Source organism: Pangasianodon hypophthalmus, chromosome 16, assembly GCF_027358585.1.
Source record: "Pangasianodon hypophthalmus isolate fPanHyp1 chromosome 16, fPanHyp1.pri, whole genome shotgun sequence".
Lineage (NCBI taxonomy): Eukaryota > Metazoa > Chordata > Actinopteri > Siluriformes > Pangasiidae > Pangasianodon > Pangasianodon hypophthalmus.
Window position 1 is genome coordinate 4,433,709 of NC_069725.1, and position 27,088 is coordinate 4,460,796.

Below are 27,088 nucleotides of genomic sequence, written 5' to 3' on the forward strand. Positions count from 1 at the left end.
AGGTTTGGGCCTCTTAGTTCCAGTGAAGGGAAACTGTAATGCTACAGCATATAAAGACACTCTATACAATTGTGTGCTTCCAAATTTGTGGCAACAGTTTGGGGAAGAACCACATATGAGTGTGATGGTCAGATGTCCACATACTTTCGGTCATATAGTGCACGTGTCTGAATGGCAAAGTTCGAACCTTCCGGGTCACTAGGTGGCGCTGTGACACAGACAGTACGTGATCGCGCGCAACAATCTCCATATAAGGAAAGAGAAGACGAAGAAGAGCTTCGGTAGCCATTACGAGTTTTTTCCTCTGGTGTCGCTGTCTGTTTTCGTATTCTGCTTTTCATTCGTTTAATCTCAGACTGTCTTGTGCTGTTTTTGCAATAGTGTCGTCTATCCTAATGAGGGAGCTTCGTCCCTCACTGGCACTGGGAGATGGTGGTGTTAAACATTTCTGACCAGGTAGGGGAAAATGAGCTAATAATCTGCAAAGCTCCGCGTACGCGTCTCTTAGCTTAGCTTAGCTTAGCTTAGCGTTGCTAGCTAACTACGATTGTTTACGCTTTGCTGTTCTGATGCATGCAGCTCTCCGTGGGCTTGGTTAAGCCGTTTTATTTCTCTTATTTGCAGTTTCACACAGGATGTGATGGTTTTAAATTATTTTGCAGAATATACAGTGGTGTTAAAATGGGTGCTTGATTGTTAAGCGCGGATGTTAGCCGGGTTGCTAGCTTTGCTAACCTTAACCCAACCCGACATATTGGGCATTTTAAATATCATTTTCTGACTGTGGGAAAATGTTTTAGCCAAAAAAAAAAAAAAATCCCTGAAGTACAAAGAACACTTTGTAAGCAATAATAATAAAAATTGCCTTTTTTAAAGATGGACACTTATACATGACTGTTATTCAATGGGCGTGTTGTATATATTACAGTATTGCTGTTATGTAACTGTTGTTATATAATTTAGCTTCATTCAGCTGAGCTGATGTCGAATTATTCCACCTAGAGTTATTTAATTCTTAAGTCTGATAGGTGATGAATTTTCTGTAACAGCAGCTCTGAAAGTAGTTCCGGCTACAAATCACAGGTTTGTATTCCTGCGCTGGTTATAACACCTTATCGTTTCTATAGTAACAGCTCATTCACAGGGACTTGTATGGACAAGGAGCTACACAATCTTACATAACCTAGACCATTCATTCACCCTGTTTAAGAGCTTTATCCTGGTTAGGGTCGCGGCGGATCTGGCGTCTATCCCGGGAACGCTGGGCGTGAGGTGGGAATACAGCCTGCATGGGAATGCCAGTCCATCGCAGGGCACCATGGTGCGGTGGCTGACAGGAGAGGACACGCTGCAGATGCAGAAAACACATGCAACTTGAGAAGCAGCAAACTTGCAACATACACACGGGAGCTCAAAAACATGTGCATATGTTCTCCGTGAACACATTGACCAGTTGGAGAACGCACAGGCTGCGTGTGGACACTCTGCAATAAGCCGAAAACGCAACGGAAACGGCTTACAACAAAATAGAAACGTTCCCGAGGGACGCTGTTATCAAATTAGTTCAGTTATTCATCTGACCAATGTGTTTATATTAGCCTCCTTTTTTTCTGTTCTCAGTAACATTATTATTATTATTATTATTATTACATAAAAATAACTTACATATGAACACACTGAGATCAAGATACTCATTCCCATTAAGATAAAACCAGAAAAAATTAGATTGGCTGTTAAAATGTACGTGAACATATTCAGCGTATGAGTCCTGCCTCTTTTTTCGGACGGTGTGCCGGGTGTTTCCATCACGCATCCTTCGGAAATGTTTCTGTCTTGTTGTAAACCATTTCCATTGTGTTTTCGGCTTATTAAGGCGGTTCTGCATTTGCATGTGTTTTCTGTATTTGTAGCATGTTGGCCATTGTACCACACACACACACACACACACACACACACTCGCACACTTATTCACAATTAGGGGCAATTTAGAGTCAGCCCGCATACTGGGATGTTTCTGGGAGGTGGAGGAAACCGGAGAACCCAGAGGAAATTGTGCTGTACATGCCAGATTTCACACAGACAGTAAACTAAGCTGAGGATCGAACCCTGAAGCTGTGAGGCGGCTTTGTGAGGAGTCTCCAGTATCAGCATTTCGTAACAGTCAGAACTAAAGCTGTGATTTTACATTTTCGGACGCAGGAGAGTCTTCGGGGACAGGGGACTTTGCACTTTTTGGTTTCTCAGTAACATGACGAGCTGCGTACAGGGCAAGGGACAGTTGTTATAGTTATAATAGCTATAACATAAATGATAACAGGAAGTAACATTCACAGATGTTCCACAGCTTTAACAGTAACTATAAATGGATAGAAAGTATGATGTAGTGTTCTTTAATATATAGACAGTTGTGATCGTTGACTGATTGCCGTAGTGTAGGAGAAATAAAACACTTTGGCATGTACTGTTATAGGAAAATAATCAACTCATGGGTTTTAACAATGTATCACGTGCTATATCTTGGATCGGGGTGTGTTCTGTGAATGTTTTGCCTCTTGCATATTTGCACAGTGTTAATCTGTTCTAACCGTTTCCTTATTTGTGTTCCTCAGCCACCTCTGGTCCAGGCCGTATTTAATCGGAATGCAGATGAAGTTCAGTTATATTTGCACAAGAAAGATGAAGTCAATGCACTGGTATGTTGTCACTTTCGTCAGAATGAATGTTGGGACGTGGTTTAATGTAGGAAATGGAGCTGTGCTAATGATGAATTGATTCTTTTTTTTTTCTTTTTTTTTTATAGTACAGTACAAAGTACTGATTTGTTTGAGACAATGCTCTGTTTATCTTTATGCGCCTGTAGTTCATTCTAAACTAACACAGAAACGCAGAGTGAGCGAGTGACATGACTTTGCATAAAAAGAAGAAAGCTGTGTAATGCTGCACACAGTCACAACATCGACAAAAACGAATCAGTAGTGGATCGGAAAATATCAAAGCTGATATCGGCATTGGACTGATACTATGTGTTTGTTATTTGCACTATGGAATGCGTGCAATATGCAGATGAAGACATTAACAGACCCCAATTTTGTTCCTTCTTAGAGTTTTCTGTTGGTATTATTATAAATCGTGGTAGTTAATGTTTAATTTGGTCACGTTTTGGATAGACACACTTTAATTCTGACACATTTTCACAGATTGATGTTAATGCCACACTACTATATGGCCACAAGTTTGTGGACACTCGACTGTCACACCCGTATGTGCTTGTTGAACTTCACATTCCAGACTTATTCCCCCTTTTGCTGTTATAATAAGCTCCACTCTTCTGGGAAGGCTTTCTAGATTTTGGCACGTGGCTGTTGGAATTCAGCCACAAGAGCATTAATGAGGTCAGGCGCTGATGTCTTGTGAGAATTCATCCCAAAGGTGTTCAGTGGGGTTGAGGTCAGGGCTCTGTGCAGGACACTCGAGTTCTTCCACTGTCCATGAAACCATGTCTTCATAGAGCTTGCTTTTGCACAGGGGCATTGTCATGCAGGAGCAGGTTCCTGCCTTTTAGTTCCAGTGAAGGGAAATTGAAATGTTACAGCATACAAATACACTCTAGACTATTGTTTGCTTCCAACGTTGTTGCAACAATTTGGGGAAGAACTACATATTCGTGTGATGGTCAGGTGTCCACATACTTTTGGCCATATAGTGTATGTTCCAAGTCATCATCTTTGCGGCGTTATTGTAGTCTTGCAGTTTCATCGGTATCCACAAGAACCAGAGAACATTTGAATCTACACCCAGTTTCCTGTGCTGTTAGATTCTGTACGTGTCTTATGCCTCTAATGTGTTTAAGCATTAAAACTCTACTTTATTAATCTGCTGAGCTGGCCTCAGGTCTAGGTTAAGTCAATAATGCCAGTCGAGCTCAGCAGAATCTTCACAGTGAAGTGAAGGTTAAACAGGACACAGAAGGCATTTTGTTTCTTAAAGGATAACAGATTTTTGTTGTTACGTTTAAGGACCAGGAGCGACGCACGCCTCTGCACGCTGCTGCTTGGTTGGGAGACGTCCATATCATGGACCTCCTCATCACAGCAGGTGATTATTTGCTTAATGTTTCTACCCACTGCTTTACCTGTTCGGAAATATATCACTCCATCACCATCCTGCTCGTTTTATTCTTTAGGTGCCAATGTTAATGCAAAGGACCACATGTGGCTGACGCCATTACACCGAGCAGCAGCTTCCAGGAATGAGGTGAGTCACCTGAATCGACATTGTCAGTGCATTGCAGTCTGAAAAGACATGCCCGATTGTGACCCAAACATATCTCACGCTCTTTTTTTTCTTCTTTTTTTTCCCAGAGGGCAGTGGGGCTGCTGTTGCGGAAAGGGGCCGACGTGACGGCGAGGGATAAGTTCTGGCAGACGGCGCTGCACATCGCTTCAGCAAACCGAGCCATGCGCTGCACTGAGGCTCTGCTGTCCCACGTCAGCAGTGTGAACATGGCCGACCGCACGGGCAGATCCGCCCTCCACCACGCCGCCCAGAGCGGCTGCCACGAGGTCAGACACCTGCTTCTGTATCCACCACTTCTGTAGTCTCAACTTGCGAGTCGTAATTTCTTGGTGTCGGTCGTATTGTGCCGTTTACACAGCTGCCAAGTCCACACACATTCAGAGAGAATTCATGGCTGCGTCCCAAACCGCATAATGCGCACGAAAGAAGAATGCTTAATTAGTAATACAACACAGTACACCGTTTAGTACAGCAGGGTGCGACTGTGAGGACATAAATAATCTGCTGTTGTTTTGGTATTTCATAACAGTAGCCAGAATAAAAATGTTATTGTGCATAATGGCGTGACTGTCACATTTACTGAATATTAATGACACAAGCAGAACTTTTTACTTTCATCAGTAGATTGTCTTTTAGCAACCGTCAGACATTTAGCTCACACTCTGAATTCGTGTCAGTGCATCGCCGATAACATGATGTATCACTCTGCAAAAACATAAACAGCAAATAAGTAACCACCTAACATTTAATAGCTAGTTAAAATATAAGTTTTGGTTGAGGAGGAAAGGGTTGCTCTGCTTGTTCCACAATCTCACAGTGTGCTGGCGCTGGACTGGAGGCAGGTTTAGAAGCTTTCCCTGCCCGAAGCTACATGCCACCAACTCTAGCTAGCTAAAATACAGTGTAGAGCCACTCAAATTCTGCTTATGTCATATAAGCAGGGCCATAAATTAAGGCTATATTTTAAAAATTTATCGTCTATTCTATTGATTAACACCGAGCCGGATATGAAAGTGGAATAGGATATTTCTAGGGCAAAGAAGGACCAACAGAAACTGATTATTGTATGGATTAAAAGTTTTTTGTACAGGATGGGGGAAGGATGCACGAGGTCACTACGCTACAGGTCTGCTGCAAATTCTAGATATTATTGGTTTAGTATCAAGTTTTTGTAGCATATAGTAATAACTACTCTTTGCAAGTTCACACAGGCCGAATGAAACGAGGCAGCGGCCGTAATCGGTCTGTGGGTCTTGACTTTGACACTTGTAGTGCAGAGAGCAAAGCTATTATGTCTGGCCGCTAAAAAAAAAGAAGACACGGATTGGTGGATGAAATACACGTACCAATGCCGATATAAAGAGTATGAATTACTGTGAATTACACAGAAACACACCAAAGACAGCTCCTACTGTCTATCCTTATCACTACATAACACAACTTCACAACTCGGTAATGATACAGACTCCACAATGAGGATAAATCCACTATCTCTGCCGAATTACAGAGCAAAAAAAATGCTCTGTTCAGCAAGAAAAAAGCTCTTGGATTGGCTTCTGTGTGAACAAAGATGAAAATGTCCCCCTGTATTTTATCATTTATTTACAAAATGTACATGTATGCTACAACAAGACAACATTTTTAAAACGTATAGCAGAATCAACAGAAAAACACGTTACTAAATAAAAATATGTTGAAGTGTATTGGTGATGGTATTAATGAAGGAATGTCATGGTTTGTCATCATCTCTTGTTTGATGCATCAACTTGCCAAGAAAGTAGATGTTATAAACATTTTTGAGGCAAGTTTAAAAATAGCATAAAAACAAGAACAGATGGACCAAAGCCACACCCAGGGCAGAGTGTAGCTGTGAATGATGGCTCTCTGTTTCGACATATCCGCGTTCTAATAATCATCAGCTGATTTTAGATCTAATCTTTTTTTGAAATGTTTATTATGCCTTTTTTTAAAAATTTTTTTATTTATTTATTTATTTTAGATGGTTAAATTGCTGCTGAACAGAGGGGCCAATCTGAGTGCCAGCGATAAGAAGGAGAGGCAGCCCATCCACTGGGCGGCTTACCTCGGTGAGTCATTTCTCAATAGATTCATCTTTCTCTAATCATTCGGTTTATACGACCTGTCCTGTAGTTTATATGAGTCATGCTGTAGGATTGCAGCAGAATGCTGGTGTAGCTCAGTGGTCCATATACACATGGGATATGTAGCACTTTTTTTTTTCTTCTTCTTCTTCTTTGTTTTTTTTTTTTTTAACATTGTATTTATATATGTGCTCCAGGTCATCTGGAGGTGGTGAAGTTACTGGTGTCTCAAGGTTCAGATAAGAGCTGTAAGGACAAGCGAGGCTACACTCCTCTGCACGCTGCTGCTGCCAGTGGACACGTCGATGTGGTCAAGTACTTGTTACGCAACGGAGCCGAGGTCAGCAAACTGATCTTAATGCTGTAAAAGATCAACATGCCTTTACTGTTCATCTAAACACACAAGGCTTTACTTCTCGTCAATATAAACGAAAGCAAAATATTTGACTACGTGAGCATGATCTGTAGTGAGTACTATTGCTTTTGGACACACCATAATAGCCATGGTCACTAACGGAAAATGACAGTATGAGGACTTGTAACATGCTTAATGTCCTTATAATTGGAAATTGGACATTTTGAAGCTGGTAATCCTGACATCTGAGCTAAATGTGTGCTGCTTTTGGGGCAAGGGTGGATGTTTGCAGCACACAGATGTGTTTATGGTGTAATTTTCTAATAATGTAAACAGGGGGCTAGTGTTAAGCACAGATCACGTGAACTGCGTTACGAATCAGAATTTTATGCCTTTTTATAACAGAAAACAACAAATTGTGTTAAGAAATATAACACTTGGGGGTGTTCTGTTACAGAGAAATAATTATTGAAGGGAAGTTACTGTTACCACCCCAAAGTGGATTATTCATCAACACTAACAATTTTTTAATTAAAGGTTGTCCGCAAAACAAATTAGTTCCTGTTATCATTTACGTTATAGCAGTTCTAAACAGCCGTTCCTTCACCAGCCTCTTTTTTTTTTTTTTTTTTTTTTTTTTTTTTCCCTTCCCCTCTCTCTAGGAGCTAAAGCTTGTTACTGAGTAATCAAATGTCCTGAAGGCCTCGTTACTGATTTACCTCTGACTGTTTCAAAGCCCCGACACTGAAGGCTCCTTCCACAACTGCTAAATAAACATCCCCTCATAGAAAGCTTATCAATATCACCGGTTATACAGCTTTTACGTGCTCATTAATATAACACTGCCATTGGTCTTGCATTGGTGGCAGTATTGGCAGAACTGCTGTTATAGAAAATTAATCAACAACTTCTGACCAGTCAGCAGCACTGTAGTATTACAAAGTACAAAACTTATGTGAAGGGATTAATACTTGGTGTTTACTGCTCCCACAACATTTTGCCTGTGACACTAGGTGTGTTTGTCAGCCCACTGGGAATTCCGACTTGGGCTATTGAGCACGAGGTTGCCTTTTCCCGGTTTCCAAGTACAGTAGAAACATGGCATAACGTTAACATGCTGGTGAATGGCATCTTTATCTAGATCTCTGATTCTAACAGTGTCTCTGAAATATGTGTATTAGAGCTTGTAAAAATAATATTTGTGTATGTTGTAGTCTGTGATTTAAACAACTGCTTTTACACTAATTTTCAAAGATTAACGTCACAGTGTGTGGTGTTGTTCCCCCCCCCAGATTGATGAGCCCAATGCTTTTGGAAACACAGCTCTACATGTAGCCTGTTATATGGGGCAGGAAGCAGTCGCTAATGAGCTGGTTAACCGCGGTGCTAATGTTAACCAGCCCAACCAGCGAGGCTTCAGCCCCCTGCACCTGGCTGCCGTGTCCACGAACGGTGCCCTCTGTCTGGAGCTGCTGGTCAACAACGGGGCTGACGTCAACATGCAGGTCTGCTGCATTCACAGCACCAAAAACATTTCTGTTTCATAGAACATTAGATGCATTCCCTTCAAACAGTGTCCAGGTGCATAAACCACTTCCTGTACTTGCTTTGATTTAATTCTGAATTTATTGCTTTGTTAAGAGCAAAGAAGGTAAGAGCCCCCTCCACATGGCAGCCATCCACGGACGCTTCACTCGCTCCCAGATCCTCATTCAGAACGGTGAAATAGCCTTCCTTATTCTTTCACACACACTTGTTTTTAGCCTTTTTCTTGTACTTGCACTCACACTCTCTCTCTCTCTCTCTCTCTCTCTCTCTCAGGTGGGGAGATAGACTGTGTGGACAGATATGGCAATACTCCTCTTCATGTTGCTGCTATGTATGGCCATGAGCTGCTCATCAGCACCTTAATGACAAACGGCGCTGATACAGCCAGGTGTGTGTGTGTGTGTGTGTGTGTGTGTGTTCACATAAAGCAAGGTGTGATCTTGAGGGGGAAAAAAAAAAAGGGATTGCCATGACGTGTAACCTTTTGTCCCACAGGCAAGGGATACATGGGATGTTCCCACTGCACTTAGCCGTGCTCTACGGGTTCTCTGACTGTTGTCGCAAGCTGCTCTCCTCAGGTACGTCTTAATCGTACACACAGCACGTATTTAATTACCTAATCGTGCTGTTTTAGGGTAGGGTTGTTTCAGCGATACAGCTTCACAGTTAATCACACTATGATCGAACCGTGACTCGTTCAAAATACAGATTTCCGTCTATGACCGTCAACCTGTGTGTTTTTTTTTTTTTTTTTTTTGAAAACCCGATCAAGAACCTCACTTCAGTGGTTCTCATCCGTTTTGCGTCTGGCTGTGATCTGGCATCCCCTCCCTCTGGACTTGCACTACAGACACCTACACAAATGACAAGTTATTGAAAGTTTGTAGATTGATATGGAATTATCACTGTAACCAGCAGATGAACTGATTTTGAAATTGATCCAAACAGGATAAAGGTCACAGCAAGGGGAAATGTCTGAAATAGTTTTTTCTTTAAAAAAAAAAAACGTCCTTCATGTGTGAAATATATTTTAAGGGTATTTTTGGCATGCAAATTAGTAACAAGAAGGACTAGACTTGATGGTGGTGGAGGCATCCCCGTCGACACCGGTGTTGAGTTTGACTTGTTAGACTAGGAAGTAGAGATATCGTTAAATGACTACTCTGGAAAATACAATAAGATGCACTGCTAAATACTGTCACCACCAAAAACAATCCAATTCTTTCTTTTTCTGTGTGTGTGTGTTTTTCTGAGCAGGTCAGCTGTACAGCATTGTGCTGTCGATGAGCAAAGAGCACGTGCTCTCGGCCGGCTTCGACATCAACACTCCGGACGAGTACGGGAGAACCTGCTTACACGCTGCTGCCTCTGGAGGGTCAGAGAGCATCTCCATGCACTCATACAGCACACTGAGCATGCACTCGTTTTATCATTCGTGGATGTATATAAGTGATGGCATTGGAAAAAAAAAAATGAGGGGTCTTGTGGTCAGTGATTAATTTCTCCTTCTTTTTTGTGCAATGCAGAAACACTGAATGTCTGAACCTGCTGTTGAGCAGTGGAGCTGACATGAATAAGAAAGACAGGTTTGGGAGGTAAGTGCTAATTACCTACATCTTATACTGTAAGTGTAAAAAGATTTCGTGGGTGTGTGTGTTTAATATGTGTGTTTTCTGTGCAGGACCCCTTTGCACTATGCGGCTGCTAACAGAAGGTATCAGTGTGTGGTGATTCTAGTGGGAGCAGGAGCCGAGGTCAACGAGCCTGACCGAACTGGCTGCACACCTTTACACTACTCAGCTGCTTCCACAGCTTTCTGCAGGTAACACACACACACACACACACACACACACACACACACCAAACACACACAAAATACACTTGTGGATCATGTAGAAGCTGCAGACGTTCTTTATGTATCTTCAGTAGTCTATCTCTCACTATCTTGCATCTTCTCATTTGTGTTCTGTCTCTTTTTTCTCTCTCTCTCTCTCTCTCTCTCTCTCTCTCTCTCTCTCTATTCGTTTCTCTATCTGTCACTCTGGTTTATTCACACTCTCTCTCTCTCTCTCTCTCTCTCTCAGGGTGGATAGAGGCCAGCAGAGTCCAGAGGATGGAGAGAAGGAGTCATTCATGTATGGCTTTGCTGTCAATCCATTGATTAAGCTTTTATATGAATGTTGTTTTTGCGGTTTGAGCCCGAGGTATTTTTAAGCACATGTTATTCTGTAAATTGCAGAAGCCCTTTTTCTACCAACAAGGTGCCTGTGCTGGTTTGTGAGCCAGTGCTTTATCCAGTTCTCACTGTCGCCTCAAACAACAGCCTTTAAAACAACAGTGAGAACTGGATAAAGCACGGGCTCGCAAACCAGCACAGGCACCTTGTTAGCAGCTGAAGTTAGTTTCATAACTAGCATTAAAATAAGCCATGAACAGTGTGAGAGGTTTTGAAAAAATATATTTACAATATCTGTTATGTTGACAATTGCAGAAAATTGAAAAGGAGCTGGAATTCTAATGCTATTGCTAACAAATTGTCTGTCTGAAGCGACACACTGTACATAGTTTAGAGCATTCAAAACATTTTTGTTTAATTGCTGTGTGACTATGTGCTGTCTAGACCCTTGAGGATTTGACTTTGCATGGGGAAAAAAAATTCTTTTATTCTCACACCTGGTTTATGAAATGTTTTGGCGCATAAGCCAGTGCAAAAATGTTTGTCCATTTCCTAAACACCCGATTCCCTTGTGGCTTATGCAGCACTTTGTTGCACTTCAGATGTAAAAACTTGCTGTGTTGTGTCGTTTCCTGTTCTGGGTTGTGTATAACCATGCGGTTGCGTTTGGGTGTTAAGGTGTGTGGAGTACTTGCTGGATAACGGAGCAGACCCATGCCTGTGCAACTCTAAAGGATACAGTGCTGTTCACTACGCAGCCGCCCACGGCAACAAGCAGAGCCTTGAGCTGGTGAGAACGCGCACACACACACACACACACACACACACACACACACACACGGTTTTCACTGGGGTTCTTGGTGTTTTATAATGGAGTGCATTAACATTGTAATGAATCTGTAATGTGCGTACACTGTACATAAACAGTGAAGGTGGAAAAGTAAGAAAGAAATGTCACAATTTAATAAAACTGTGAGGATCAGAGTTGTTTGTGGTTTTTTTGTTTTTTTTTTTTTGTTTTTTTTTTCCCTCCCCCCTACATATATTTGGCTTGATTTTACATTTCTTGGGAGGAACATGGTCCACATAAACAAAATTCCTTGTTTTTCCTTTCACAATTACATCCATCAATTACACAATTGCAATTACAATCCTTCTATTTGCTCAAAACATAGGGTGTAACCAAATACTGTTACTTTATATCATATGTCAAGAGTATTCAACTAAGATTTGTGAAGTTTCATCTACATAAAATTCCTTACTTAGGAAGGTCCAGATAAGAGATTAACATGACCGCGAATGACCCAATTTTTTAAATGCTCCGTTTGATCTGCTGAAATACTTTGCTGGATCCACCTCCAGATCGTGGATGTTCCCTGCCTTGTGTAAATGTAAAATCAAGCTCTAGAAAGTTTAGTAAACATGTATAAATAGACTTTTTTGTGACTAAAATTAGAACTAGGATTTGTAACATTTGAATGTGGATTATTTTTGTCTCTGCAGATTTAAATAATTTGAAAACTCAGTGTTAGAATACTGAAATTTAATTTTTCGACCTGGTATGTTTGGAAATGGCGTCATGAAATTTTTTTTTTCTTTCATGTTTGTGTTTCCTTTTTAGCTTTTGGTGATGTCCTACAATATATCAGGAGACGCAGAAAGCACTGGACCTGTCAGTCCCTTACACTTAGCAGTAAGTTGTTGTTTTTTTTTTTTTTTTTTTTTTTTTTTTAACGTTTATGAAACTTGTTAATCAGTGTTTATTAATCATGCTCTCACCAGCAGTTGTTATTTGCAATAATTACAGTAGTGTTAAATATGATTTGAGGTTTAATCATTTCCTTGTTTTCTAAGAAGCTTCCTTGTCTCTGGCAGGCGGAGGCAGGACACTGGGAGTGCGTGAGTGTGTTGATCGAGTCGGGCGTGTGTGTGGATGTTTGTGACTCAGCAGGACGCTCAGTGCTCTACTTGGCCTCACAGAGAGGACACGCTCGCTGTGTGGAGCTGCTGCTCAGCCAGTCAGCATCCTGCCTGCTCACTGAGCACTGCAATAAGTGGAGTCCTCTCCACGTCGCAGGTAAGTTCACTATGTTCTGGTGCTTGATAGTATTAGAAATGTATATTTCATTGCCTTTAAATGTGCATTTTGTAATGTTTAGAAGTCGTTCTGCGCATGGAAAAATGGCTCCATGTCATGAACTTGCATAAAAAATGTTTGTTTGGTTGCTTGCTTGTGTGTAATACAGGTCTAGTTTATTTGCATGACTATTTTCAACTCACAAAGGTGTGTATTTGTGTGTGTCAGCTGCCAACGGCCACACAGACTGTCTGCAGATGCTGCTGTCCAGCAAGGAGGACACTGACCTTCCAAATGTCTCCGACACCGAGGGACAGTGAGTGAACGTCTTCTCACACTCTTGCTCAGCAGCTCTACTGGGTCGGACCAGTCATGTCCAAGTTTACAAAATGATGCTAACCTGGCTAATGAAATGCAAACTACTCTACTAGCATTTATTAGGCTATTAGTGATAAAAGGACATCTGAGAGTGATTATTGCCCCATACTGTCATTTCAGACTAAATGTCTTCATGTAAGAGACATTACTGGGTCTTTTTATTGTAGTGCAATTCATTAAGTCATATTGAGACCTGAGCCAAAACAAGTACAGTAATCCAATGCATTTTGTCTAAAACGGTCCTGTAAATAACCATAGATCATTTTTAACAGTTATACAACCCTTATATGTATTACGTCATCAGTGTGATTGACTTCTCTGGCTGTCTTCTGCAGAACTCCTCTGATGCTGGCTGTGCTGGGAGGTCACACTGACTGCGTCCTCTTGCTGCTGGAGCGAGGGGCTTGTCCCGATACGAGAGACAGGAAAGGACGAACAGCACTGCACAGAGCGGTCAGTCTTACAGTTACACACTGCATTGTTTGTCACATAAATTCAATTTCCTGAACATTCATAGGCACAGGCGCACACACATTTTTCCTTCCTTTTCCCAGGATGCATTTTTGCTCAGCATTGAAACAAAAATGTGCAGGAGGAATTCGGGACATCTGAGCACTAGGTGGCATTATACACTTAAAATACATCCAACTGCATTGTGTTTGTGTAACAGCCTGGGGAAACTCTTTGCATGGAGAAATTTTAACATTTTTTGACCATTATGATATGGTTCTGAAAACTACAGACTTTTCTGAATTGAAAAGTATTTCTCGTTTGAATGCATCTCAACCACAAGCAAAGTTCTAGCGTTTTCTAGAAATTGCATTTAAAGATTTTGTTCAGACTGTGGTGCAGGAGCATCTCAAAGTTTTGACAGCCAGTGACTGATCTGATTACAAACTGAACTGATTAGGCTTATATCCACTTTGCTTTTGAAATGTAGCTATTCGACACAGCGTTATCGAAGTGTTACAGTCCCTGTGTGAGGAAATCACATTTCACTAACAAAGTATTAGACACCTTTGAATTGACTAACTGTTTTTACTACTGTGTTTGTTACACTGACCCCTTACACAACATGATCTTTGCAAGGAGATGGCAAAGACAAGGTAGAAAGCAAAGAAAAACAAATACATACGCAGTTATAAGCCAAAAAAAAAAAAAAACCTCTTCTGACTGTTTGCTGGAATTCAGACACACATCTGATGGGTTATCCCAGACTGCTACTCAGTTTAGTTCAACAATAGTCCAAAAAAAATCCCACCATTTCAACGATCAAAGATCGAACAACCCCCCGCCCCCCCCAATGCTAGAACTGAAAAGAGAAAGGTGAAATAGTTAGAAATGATTGAGTTGTTTATGAAATGTGCTGCCCCTGGCCCATGATGTATTCCAGAAGGCTATTCTTCTCAATGTTCTTCGCGTTGAGAAGTATAATTAAGTATAAAGTATTAAGTATAATTAAGGCTCAGTTACACTTGCTGTTAACTGTGTTCACAAGATGGCTGCTACACGTATTCTGTGGTTGCTTGGAGCGTCACTTGTGTACATACTCAGAAGTTAACGAGACGCATTCATTGTTTTACAATACCAGTGTAAATGGTTGAGACGGCATACCTATGTACCTATGTACTATTCTAAACCATTATTGAGTACTAACACTAACTGGTTTTCCTGTTACAGTTAGTGTAGTTAGTGTCCGCTCACGTAGCCTTTAAACCTACCAAAAGTTCCGTTTTGCGTACCAGTCTTCTGGATGCCGATCATGACAACAACCACACTGATGGCAGAAAGTTTAAGGAGAAACACAGCTTTGTGTATGAAATCACTAAACAATAGTTTGACATTGGAAACCAGATGGACAGGGATGTTTTGCCTCTGATGTGCCATCTATTAGATGTAGCTCTTAATTCTCCAGATGAACATAAGATACGCAGGCGAGGGTTTGAACAACGATTCTCATGTTGCCACTGCTTCTGCAAGCGCACGCAAAGTCATGCGTCAAATACAGTACAAACCAGTACAAACAAAAGTCTTTCTCCAGTTCTTCTAACCAGACCCCTTTTCTCTTTGTAGGCACTGCTCGGCTGGGAGGACTGCGTGACGGCACTGCTGTCCCACAATGCCACAGTCCTGACTAAAGATGTTCAGGGCTGCACTGCACTCCATCTGGCTGCTTCCTGTGGCCACGCTGAGATTCTGTCCAGAATGTTGTCTGCTGCTGACCACACCAACTTGCACCATCCAATCACTGACTGCCACGGCTTCACCCCTACACACTGGGCAGCCTATCACGGTGAGGCTTTAACTCCGCCTCCAAAGTTGTCTTGGATGTCTTTCAGAGGGTCTTGTCTAGTGTTAGCTGATTGACTGTCTGTATTTGGAATGTAAAAATTGTAAATAAAGCATTAGCTGATCTGTTTCTTTAAAAATGTCTTGTGTTGGCAGGTCATGAAGACTGTTTGGAAGTTTTACTTGAAATTAAACCATGTAGTATCAAGGAGGGAAACCCCTTCACCCCACTGCACTGTGCTCTGTAAGTCTACCACATTCAGTGATTTTAAATACACAGCACAGTTTTTCTATTTTCAGTGTGTATTCTGTTATCAGATGAGACAGATCGGTTTTCATGACGGTCTTTTGGTGTGTGTGTGTGTTATCTATTTTTTTCTTTTTTCTTTTTTCCCCCCATGACAGAATTAATGGCCATAGTGGTTCTGCAGAAATTCTCTTGAACTCCAGATTTGGCACGTCACTGGTCCATGCCAGGGATGCAAAGGGAAGGTCTGTAAAAGCATGCTGCAATAAGGATGTTATATAATAGCAAAATTATATTAATGGGCATATTTGTAACATATTTTTTTATTTCTCTGAAGAACAGACTCATTTAAATCAATGGCCTGTGTGTGTGTTTTAACTTCTTTTTATTGATTTGAAATTACCAGTAAATACGATGCTAAAGCATCAATCATTTTTTTATTATTTTTAAATTCAAATTACAAACATTTTTATACTGATTTGTAAATCTGTGATTTAATAATTTTACCTTTTTTGTTTTCTTCTTTTCAGTGTTATAATTTAATCTTATAAACTTTACATTTTAGGCTTTAACTTTTATATACCTATATATCCTGACGCATATATTGTTTTGTAGAAATGTCTTGAAATATTGTGATATATTTTTGTCATATCAGCCACCCTTATTTGAAATGCTTTCAAATGTTCATAACGTCTCATGTTATGTGGAAAGTCTTAGGACGTTTATGTAGAAATTTTTCTTTGGGGTAATGGCTCAGTGTGGTGTAATGCGCGCTGTGTGCAGGACTCCGCTCCACGCCGCCTCCGTGGCCGAGGACGTCTCTGGGCTGCTCCTGATTCTGCGCATGGGGGCTGACATCAACGCCGTGGACCACTCGGGACGCTCGGCGCTCATGGTGGCTGCCAACAAGGGCAAGAGCGGCGCTGTGGGTAAGAGCTGTTCGAGTACGGGTTTCATCACTGATGGATTCGGTTTTTAATTAATTTATTTCAATATTGAAGCAGTCATATTGATGCAGTGATTTTTTTTTTTTGATGATTTTTTTTTTAATCCAGCCCTGCTGCTGCATCGAGCCAAAGCGGATCTGTCTCTTCTGGATGTGAACAGAAACACTGCCCTGCATCTGGCCTGCAGCAAGGTACTGTCTGCTCTCAGCTCTGTGTTGCTTAGAGAGAAGTGGTGACGGGGGGCACTCTAGTTTCCTCCCCTTCTTCATTAAACCCTGTGTGTGTGTCCATGTGTCTGTACCTTACAGGCTCATGAGATGTGTGCCATGCTGATCCTGAAAGAGATCCACAACCCGATTCTCATCAATGCAACCAACAGCATGCTTCAAATGTGGGTTTTCTTTTTTCGTGTATTAAATATTTAGTTGTATGTGTTTGCAGTGTTGGCAACAACCTATATATTGAAATGTGGATTTGAGTTTTTTGTACAGTTGTCGGCTTGGCATCCTTGGTCTGATGTTTAATTCATATCTTTTTCTGTCCTCTAGGCCTCTTCACATCGCAGCCAGGAACGGCCTGGCCACTGTGGTTCAGGCTTTGCTGAATCGTGGAGCCACAGTGCTGGCAGTGGATGAGGAGGGTACGCCACCTAGTGTTTACACTCCTAATCATCTCTTTAGATTTGAAGCACACGGGTGCCACGTGGCAAAGCTGTAGGCTCTTAGATGTCTTGTTTTCCTTTAATGAAATAATCTAAATCAGCTGCATCTGTGGTGTGAGTGCAGTTATCAGTTATTTCTCTATACAGACAAACATCAAAATCACAGATGCAGTAGATAAAGAAGTAGTCCTTTCAGTTGTTTAGTTTTGAGCTTTATATGGATATGAATGGTGTTTGATGGTGTATGTGTTTATATATTTCAGGTCATACCCCTGCCCTGGCATGCGCTCCCAACAAAGCCGTGGCCGACTGCCTCGCTCTCATCCTCTCAACCATGAAGCCTTCTTCCTCCGGCGCACCCTCTTCCTCTCCCTCCTCCCCCAGGCTGAATCTGCTCAAGCATTGTGGCATCACAGCCGCTTGCCCCCCTTTGCCCAACGGAGGCCTTCGCCACACCTACGGCAAAGATCGGCACGGCGCCGCCTTCGGATTGGACGGCTGTCTGACCGAGTGAGCCGATCTGCATCCTAGAGCCCTTACGACGTACAACACACACACACACACACACACACAATAACACGTCTGTGTGTATGGATGCTCAGTTTGGTCTTCTCTTTCTCTCTCTCTTTCTCTCTCTCTCTCTCTCTCTCTCTCTCTCTCTCTCTCTTTCTAGACACCTAGTCAAAAACGATATGCAATTACAGCCACATAACCCTCCTGCCCCCATCATCACTGCTTTTCTTTACTACTATTAGAGGATGACCAGGAACGAACGTGTTTATTTATTTAATTACTCACTAGTTCTTGTTTGAAAAGTCTAATATTCCAAGCCATCTTGTGTGCTCGAGTTTCCATGAGTGCTAGCTAGTTGTTTTTAAACTATTGTTAATTTAAGCCCAGTTTACTCGGCTAAGGTTAGTATTATGCAGCTGCTCATTCTTTTGGTCACAGACACGTGTGTGTGTGTGTGTGTGTGTGTGTGTGTGTGTGTGTGTGTGTGTGTGTGTTTCTTATGAGAAGCTGTGGCCTTGCAGAGGAATTTCCAGCCTGCCCTGAGGAACAGTTTAAACGGGTTACTGTAAACTAGTATGAAGGTGTGGGCCATGTAATAGATGGTCTCAAATAGGTGTGTGTGTGTGTGTGTGTGTGTGTGTGTGTGTGTAAGTGTGTGAGACTGTGGTTATGTGTGTTTAGCAGTCCAACCAGATTTCCATCCCATACTTGATTCTTGCTTTTTAAGCTTGTGCATTGTATGTCAGGTGCAATCAAATTCAGCACAAAACTAAGCAGAAAAATTTTTTTTTCTTTGAGACAAGGGAAACCATATAACCTTAAGCCAAATGACCAATGACCTCTGGGTTCGAAAGGTCAAAAATGGTGCATGTTTACTGTAGGCATTTTTTTGGGAGGAAGGAATAAACTGGGGACATTGCAATAGGTTTACACAGCGCGTATTTGTTATTCCAGATTAAAGAGTAGCACCAGGGTACCATCAGTCATCCGATATGATACGCAGGCGACGATGAACTGAATAGGAAATCGAAAGCACAAGCATCAGAGTGGACGTAGGCCTTTGAAAACTGATCCTTGCTCCTAGGGACCACCTTTTATCTGGGAAAGAACACTCATTTTTGGGGAGAAATTGGAAATTGGCGGCTACTAGCTGGAATCTCCGTGTAGTGCTTTCCCAGCGGACCATATCAAAATGTCTTGTGTTGCGTTGAGCTGCTTTCGCAGTGCCTTTTTAACAGGTTTTCTTTTTAAATGTCCATTCAGTTCGACTTGTCACCATTCACAGCTTAAGTGGTGCTTCCTCTACAGACTATTAACTTTAGCCATATGAAACATTAGTCGAGCCTTTTGCTGAAGGATCACTTGGAATTCATTTGAACTGTCAGTTTAGTGGTTTTTTTTGTTTTTTTTTAATCCTCGTTAGGAAATGAGTTGTTTTTAATCGAGCAGCTTTTTCCGTCAGGGTGTATGGCTTTAACTTCTGCTATTCACAAGCTCAAACTGAGGATCAGCAATTTTGTGATATTTCACTTCGCTGATTTTCACATAGGGTTTATTTGGGTTATTATTATGACCAAAGTTGCGTTAATTTCGTAGCGTTCATAATTTGGCAAAAACAAAACACCTGCTTCGTGGTGATACTTAAAATCTGTTGCCCCTCTTCCCTTGTTTTTTCTTTTTTTTTTTTTTTTTTTTTTTTTTTTTTTTTTTTTAACCGAATGCTTCCGTATTGCCAAAGGTTGATTAATTGTTCAGTGTACAAATGTGCTTCCTTTTCATTTTACATTGAAGCCACAACGTTTCAGAAAATATTAGGACCGGAATATTATTCGCAAAATATAGACATGCAATATTTGCGCAATTAGTAAAGAGACAATCAGTCGAAAGGGCTTTTAATTTCCCCTATTATTATTATTATTATTATTATTATTATTAGATTTTCCAATGTATTTGAGACCACAGGGAATTGAAAAGAGATTTATGTGCGCCGTCATCTTAACCTGAATTGTACCTGAGTCTCACTGAAGCCATGAGAACTGTTAGTTTTAAACATATAGAGTGAAGCAGCAGTAAATCTTGATGTTTTTTTCCCCCCCTCCTGTGAGAATTTTCACAGAAATACTTTAGTAGATGTTAGGTGATTGTAGACGTGTGCTGAAATAATTCAGGAGAATTGGCCAACGTCCTATCAATTTTGCAATAAAATCGTCATAAACCATGTACTTGAAAAAAAATTTTAAAATGTGACTTAGTTTTAACCATCAATTTAAAACTATCGTGGCGCTTTTATCTGCTGAACAAAGTTACAGGACGCAGATGATGCTTCAGATTTGTTCAAAATAAGGAAATTGTCAGGGGTGGACACATCATAAATGTATTAGCTGGCACAAAAAAAAACAAAAAAACATTGAGCTAACTGAATGTAAAAATGTATAGTGAGCTAGTTAGGTAGTAGAGTGCATTAATAAAGACTAAGACATGCAAACGAATATTAGATTATTCTGTTCTTACAAAGTTTCTGATGTAGCATATCATGTTTGCGCCCTCAACAAAATGTCAGCAAGACATCGCCCGATGTCCTCACGTCTCACATAAAAGATGTAGGAGTCTCCCTTGCGCCTTTATTTTTGTGGATTAACGCTTATTAATCTACTTTATAAAAATCGTGCTACCATCAGCCAGATCATCGTGAATGAGTAGCGTGTGCTATAGTTACAGCATCTGTGTGTGTGTTTGTGTACACCACCGTGAAGTGCATTAAGTTTAAACGTGCTTACGAAAGTCAGTAAGGACTACGTTATTTTCTGTCCTTGGTCGTTATATTTACTCCACTGAGCAACTATGAATATCCAAACAGGAAATCTTTTTTGTCCCGGCTGTCCCTGATGCTGATTTGTCCACCTCTGACTGTCCTTTTTCTAAATGAAGCATAAAAAAATGCACCCTACTTTCTTTTGCTGTTCACGTGCAGCTACGTTGTGTGTATGTGTGTGCGCGCAGACTGTCCTCACAAATCCGAGTGTGTTGTAGCGAATGTGGCTGAAGCATATTTAGGTTTTTACTTTAGTCAGGAATAGCAGAAGTGAGTTAACCAGATTTCTTTTTTTTTTCCCCAAATGCAGAAGGCCACCAAAATGAAATGAGAAACGTGAACGCACAGGAGTTCAGTGAGGCATTAAAATAGATTTGCACTGCCACTTGTATTGATTATAAATACGATGAAGAAGTTGAGGCGAAATAAAAAAAAAAAGTGCACATCTCTTCGTTTGAAGAGTACTTTCTGTTCTCATTTGGTGCCATTTAGTAATCAGAAAAATCTTCTTGGAGCTGGATAGGTTCTTTATCTGCGTCCCGTACGTGGCAAACCTCCTCATCGTGTGTGCATGACGAATTAACAGGCAGCTTGTGCAGAGGAAAGCTGGACCTAAATATCTTGTAGCAGAAGGTTGTCTGGTGTTAAAGCTGTTAGCCGCAGAGGAGCGCGTTTTAGGTGAACGACCATATGCAAAAAGAGGGAGGAAAAAAAAAAAAAAGCATGATGGTCATTTCTTCAAAACTGGTGCCATAATTTTCTTCTCTGCACTTCATATGAATGAGTTTATAGAGTAATGTGAAAGAATTCTAAAGTAATATATGTTGCGTGATCTACGACAAAACCAAATTCATATTTATTTGAGAAGAATATAAAAATAATAATAATTATAGATCAAATTAAGCTATAAGAATGCAAAGGTGGGAAGAAGTTTAGAATTTAAAAAGCCATTCTTTAGCATCGTATTGCATCATGTAACTACTTAAATGATATTCAAGTTATTTTATTACATACGATCTCAAAAGGCATTTATGGAAAATTTTTAGTAATTGTTTTCAAGGGTGAATTCTCAAATATTTGTCAAATGAAATGCCTTAACTTTATCAGAAGGGTAGAAATAACGAAAGTATGTTTGTTTTTCGATTATTCAAAGTAACGCTCACTGATCAACATGTCAAGCTTGCGATTATTCAAAGCTTAAAATAACGTCAGAAATGACATTTTTGCAACTACAGCTTTCTGTAACTTGCATCCAATTAGCAGGAAAAGGGGAGAACTTGTAGCTACTTCAAAGTGCGTCTTAATAATAATCCGTTCATGTCTGTGTTTAATGTCTAGTTGATGCTCTCGAAGGTGGTGTCGACTGATGGAATGTCTAATTTACCTCAGCGGACTTTTAACGTCCCTACTACTTGAAGACACATCCGTTTAAGGCAATATTTAAATACCTATTTGATTCCTGCTTCGTCCTATTTATCTCTAGCGATTTGCCTTAAGAGGAAACGGTATACTGGGCGAGCAGTTGCAGCACTTGAGAGAAGATTTCGTAAATATATAGGGTCTCGTTGTTCTGATGGCGAGATTGTGTCAAGAAGCACACATATCTGCAGAGAATGCATCATAATGCCACAGAGGTTAAGCGAAATAGCTTAATGGTGTTTGTCAGGTGATTTCTTTTTTTTTTAAGGACTAATTAGGAAACGTCCTGTCTGTGCGATGGTGTGTTTTTTAGATTATTTTAGCTTTTACTTGTTAGTATCTGCAGCATGTTTAAAAAAAAAAAAAAATTGGAGGTAAGGTAATGAGGTGATAGGCTTTACACTAGCTGTTCCTTTAGGTTCGCTAAGAATGGAGATGTTTTTTTTTTCTCTACAGTCTGTCATTAACCCTTTAAAACCCCAAAATGTCATCGTTCTCAAATAGTATATAATATTAACAGAGGTGCCAACATGCACAGTTTTAGTGTAGCATTTAATATTTTGCGATAAGGGAGATGCCTGGAAACTACACAGCAGTCAGAGCAAATTGTATAAAATTTGTCTGGCGGAAAACCATTTCACTGAAGGGGAAAGGACGTAAAAGACTAGCAGTTACTTTCAGTTTGCACCAATGTAGTCTAGCTGTGAGTTCGCAAACCTCAGTCCTGTGAGCTAGCAGAAAACAAGAAGGCGGAGCTCTGGTCTCTTTGTTTGGTTAAAAAAAAAAAGCCACTAATTAAATAACATCACACCAAACCTTAACCTCATTGTTTTCTTACTGTTGCTTGGTGCACACTTGTAAAAAAAAAAAAAAAAAAAAAAATTTTTAAATAAATTAGCCGTCTTGTCCACAGACATAAAGCTACGTGTTTTTTTTTTTGTGGTAATTTTTTTCCCCCTCTCTGTCTGCTAGGATTTTCTTGTTAGCAATGTTGGCACCTCTGTAATAAAAGAAACCTCGATACATTTTGAAAGGCAAAGTAGACATTTTTGAGCCGAATGGCATCAAGACCAAAAAAGGAAAAAAGAAAAAAAAACAATCGTGTTAGGAAGCTTAGAAAGAAAACGATCCTTTATTATTTCTTGTGTATTGTGGAATATATAGATATATAAAAACACACAGATGCACTGCTGTGTCCTTGCTTATTAATTAATGCAGGAAGGTATTCAGAAAATAACATCACTTTCATTTTTTCATTCTTTTCTATACATAAATGTTCTGTAGTTTAGAAACGAGCGATGGGTTAAATGGAAGGGGGCCATGCACTGAAACATGCTGTAAGGATTTGAGTTGTGTTTAACTTGTGATCTTACCTCAAAACTCAAACATTTAAAAAAAAAAATATATATATATATGAATAAAAACTGTGCTTGTGTTTGTGATGCACGCATATACACTAAGATTCCGTTAACTTTGTTTGTGAGTTGGCGCTCCGAGGCCTTCTGAATAGTAAAGATTTTTAGTCTGTAGGTGCTTTTGAACTTCAATTGATGTCCTTTACCTTAACTAAGGGTGAAATCCAATCAACTACACTGTCATCGCTTTGTCCTGAGATTCGGTTCAAATTTCAATGCTGTTTAATATGCGAATGAATGAATGTTGTTTAAAAAAAAAAAAAAAAAAAAGCTGCTTTCTCTCATTGGCAGCTTGTTTAATTAATTAACGCCCTTAATGACGCATCGCCTGACTAGACTAGTCTTTATACGAGGCATATGGGGATCCCTTTAAACTCCATCCGATCATATGTGACGAAAGCTATGCAGGAATCTTTTTTCTTTCCAACATGAATTGTTTAAAAAAAAAAAAAAAAAAAAAGCCAATCACAAAGCTATGAAGCCGATTTCGTATCCAACCTAAAACTGACCAAGCATCTCAGCTAGTCCATATTAGTGCTATATGTGGCATGCTGCTATTACGTATGAGTCTGTACAAGTCTGTAAGCATCTTTACTGTCTTTAAAATTCCTCCACCATGTGGTAAATATGTGGGATTGTGCCTTTTGTTCTTAAGTACATGCCACAGGGTACGGTCTTCCATTGATACCTTTTTAGTGAGCCTTATGAATGATCAAATTGGTGTAAATTTAAATCCGTCGATCAACGGCTAGTTTCTACATGAGTATTGTGTCGTGAACAATCAGGAGCCTCGAAAAACCGAGTCACTTTGTGTCATCACAAAGTAGTGAATAATCTTTGTATATCAAATTCAACGATGTATCTGTGCTAGCTAGTGATGTATTCGAGTTCTGAATGGGGGAGGGGGGGGAAACCGCTGTTTAGTTTCCTGAAGTGTGGATTCTTTAGTGAAGTTTTAGATGTGTGCCGTGTTTTGTGTGGTTGTGCATTTTGAAGTCGGTTGTAACCGTGTCTCGTAGAACGTCCAGCATGAATCGTCTTCTATCTCGTGATAGCTTTGTAGTATCCACCCGAAATGGATTAGATTGAAGTGCAATAATTCGACGTGCACCATAGCATTCTCACTGGAGGAACATGTCCTCGTAAATCAACCACTTTTTTTGATTTGTGTGTGTTCTTTTTAATACCATCTGGCTTTGCCTTCATAAAAAATGTGGCACTTTCTTGTGGAATGTATAAAGACTTGCTAGAGACTGTGATGGGCATCAGACCACATCAATACTACTAGCATTCAGAAAAGAGCTTTTTATGTTTTTGTGATTGATTCGTGGGTGTGCTAGTGTAGATCTTCCATTTCCTTTCTTTCCCAAAGCAGTTCGCCATTAAGTTAGCATTTGTGACTCACAAGCTTGACTTTGGACTGTTCAGCCTCTTTATGTGTGGGTTTGTTAAAGCTTTCATGTCTCGTGTTTGGGGTTTTTTTTTTTTGTTTGTTTGTTTGTTTGTTTTGTTTTGTTTTTTTATTTTAAAAAAAACCAAAAAATGCCTAAGAGTTTGCTTACTGATTTGGCCTGTTGTGGTACGATTAAGTCGATGGGTCTGGACTAAGAACTAGTGAATTATACGTTTCTCTTTGGTCCATATGTTAACATGGGACAGAGGGATTACTCCACCAACTGAGCAACCTTTCAGAAGCAGTTCAGCCTTTATTACAAATACAAGTCTCTTCTTTGGTTGTCCCAGGCAACAGATTTACAGTGATGGGAAAATCTCAATCTTTAAAAAGAGCATATCCCAAATTTAAACCATGTAACATTCCATGTGATTAAAGCAATCTGCACCAGGAAATTTCACTTTAGCTTTCAGTGACCAAGACTGAAAACTTATAAACCAGGGCTGGGCGATATGATGAAATATCATCAATATTGCAATCATGATATGCTTTTCTGTGTATCGTGTGTTTCGTCAGGTGTTGGTGCTTTTATAGCTCCACTGTTAATCACTGATTGGGCGTTACAATCTATTTTGTTGTACAAATCTCTCCTTTTAACCATTTGTTTTCTCTAAAACACTTCATAATATGGCGTTGGCACTTTTTAAGCAAGACTGAAAATCATGAAGCGTATATTGAAGATGTCAAGGATGTTTTTACCATATCGCCCATTCGTTGTGGTTTTTTTTTTTTTTTTTTTTGACCAAAATATATTCAGTGGTGGACAAATCATAAATTTTTTCAGAAAAACTCTAATGTGCTGCCCGCTTGCTTGTCTCGGTTGCTCGGAAACTTAACTGACTAGGCTAAAACGTGTAGCCAGCATAATGTAATAAACTCTGGCAGGTTAATTATGAGAGTTATACGATAGCTTTGGTAGACTTTATTTGGTCAGATTCTGAAAAGTTCATCTACCATCCGTGCACGTGGCTAGATCACATCTGCCATCAGCTGACATCAGCTGATGTGCGTGATGCAGCAGGCGGTGAGATTCAGGACGAGTAGCTGACGTTAAGTAAAAAGTAAAAACCAAATAAGAAATGTTGTTTTGCGCAAGTTAATAGTGAGGTTTTTTTGTTTGTTTGTTTTGTTTCTTTCTCTGATTGTTGAGCGAGAGAAGACAAAAACGCTGCTGACCGCTATAAATAAAACACTAATAGCCTTGAAACATCGTCATCGTTTCCCGTGCACCTGGGCTGCTGATTTGTCCACCCCTGATATTACTTCTTAAGTTGGATTATTTCTTTCAGTGGTGAAGTGTTTTTAACTGAACCACAGTGAGCACATTGCTTTGAGGATGACACACACACTATATATATATATATATATATATATATATATATATATATATATATATATATATATATATATATATATATAATTTTTTTTTTCTTCTTAGTAGCTAAGTATTTTATGGCCAAGGACCAATCTACCATTCTGTGGAGACGGCCAGTGACATAATTTTTCTCCTAAAACAAGCAATATAATCAAGAGACAATTGTATATTTTGAAAGGTTTGATTTGCTGGGTCACTTTGGCTCGTGGATTTTTGTTTTGTTTCTGTGGCACCTTAGGTAAACACCCTCTCCTTGTGTTCGAAATGTTAGATTTCAGCACTGAGAGAGCCTTACTTCAGTCAGACTGAATGTGAATTTGCTGTGTACAGGATTTCAGGCCATTTTGAATGGACTGGCTGCGTTCTGCTTGGGTCTCGTACCTGAATCCAGTTTCACAAAAGACCCGAAGTCTATGAGACTTTCTTTTTTTTTTTTTTCTTTTTTTTTCCCTTTTTTGTGTTCTTTCCAAAAGATTGCTGTTACAAAAGAGACGCAAAAATACTATGCTCTGATCATGTCAGGCAGCACCCAGTGTGTATGCATTAGTGTGCACTTGTGTATGTGTGTGTATATAGATATTATATGTGTGTGTGAGAGAATATAGTATGGGGTCATATCAAACCTTGTATACCTCATCAGCATATCTGCAAATACTGTCGTTGTGTTTTTTTTTTTTTTTTTTTCTTTTTTTTCTTTTTTTTCTTTTCTTTTTAAAGTTAGGAAAAGACGCCATCACCAGCATGTGCTCAAAGCCTGGGACCACAGCAGGGGCGTGTACCATCACTCGAACCCCTGCTTCAGCCAAAACACATCACACTCACATCTACTGCCTTTGCTTAAAGCATGACCCAAACCAGAGTTGATTTTACTGTTCATTTACTGTTAGCAGCGTTCTGAGGAGTAGTAGCATTATTCCTACCTCTGCGTGTTGCAGCTTGATGTATATCCGAATCTCTCACCCTGCCGTGGTGATGAATGGAAAATATTTATATGGAACAGATGTGTGTGTAATTTATCGTCAACA

At 40.1% G+C, this 27,088-nt stretch overlaps 1 protein-coding gene across 1 annotated transcript; it reads left to right on the forward strand.

Annotated features, from left to right (window-relative positions):
* The first annotated feature begins 275 nt into the window (after nt 1–275).
* Nucleotides 276–25,319, forward strand: ankrd52a (ankyrin repeat domain 52a). The gene is made up of 28 exons (XM_026945143.3): nt 276–456; nt 2,610–2,693; nt 4,017–4,095; nt 4,184–4,254; nt 4,362–4,562; nt 6,296–6,383; nt 6,596–6,738; nt 8,046–8,258; nt 8,395–8,473; nt 8,575–8,689; nt 8,797–8,879; nt 9,559–9,676; nt 9,828–9,896; nt 9,983–10,123; nt 10,386–10,436; nt 11,156–11,267; nt 12,099–12,170; nt 12,353–12,554; nt 12,783–12,870; nt 13,268–13,385; nt 15,006–15,225; nt 15,378–15,465; nt 15,627–15,713; nt 16,252–16,397; nt 16,524–16,606; nt 16,724–16,806; nt 16,964–17,055; nt 17,340–25,319. Exons 1-28 carry the CDS (start codon nt 430–432, stop codon nt 17,588–17,590), a joined length of 3,204 nt encoding a protein of 1,067 aa, XP_026800944.1. The 5' UTR covers nt 276–429; the 3' UTR covers nt 17,591–25,319.
* The last annotated feature ends 1,769 nt before the right edge of the window (nt 25,320–27,088 follow it).

Bases quoted from the DNA above. Each gene is read 5' to 3' on its own strand.
- ankrd52a (XM_026945143.3), top strand. From the start codon at position 430: ATGGTGGTGTTAAACATTTCTGACCAG. The intron at 15,714-16,251 runs GTCTGTAAAAGC...CGCTGTGTGCAG, and splicing joins GCCAGGGATGCAAAGGGAAG to GACTCCGCTCCACGCCGCCT. The intron at 17,056-17,339 runs GTACGCCACCTA...TATATATTTCAG, and splicing joins GCTGGCAGTGGATGAGGAGG to GTCATACCCCTGCCCTGGCA.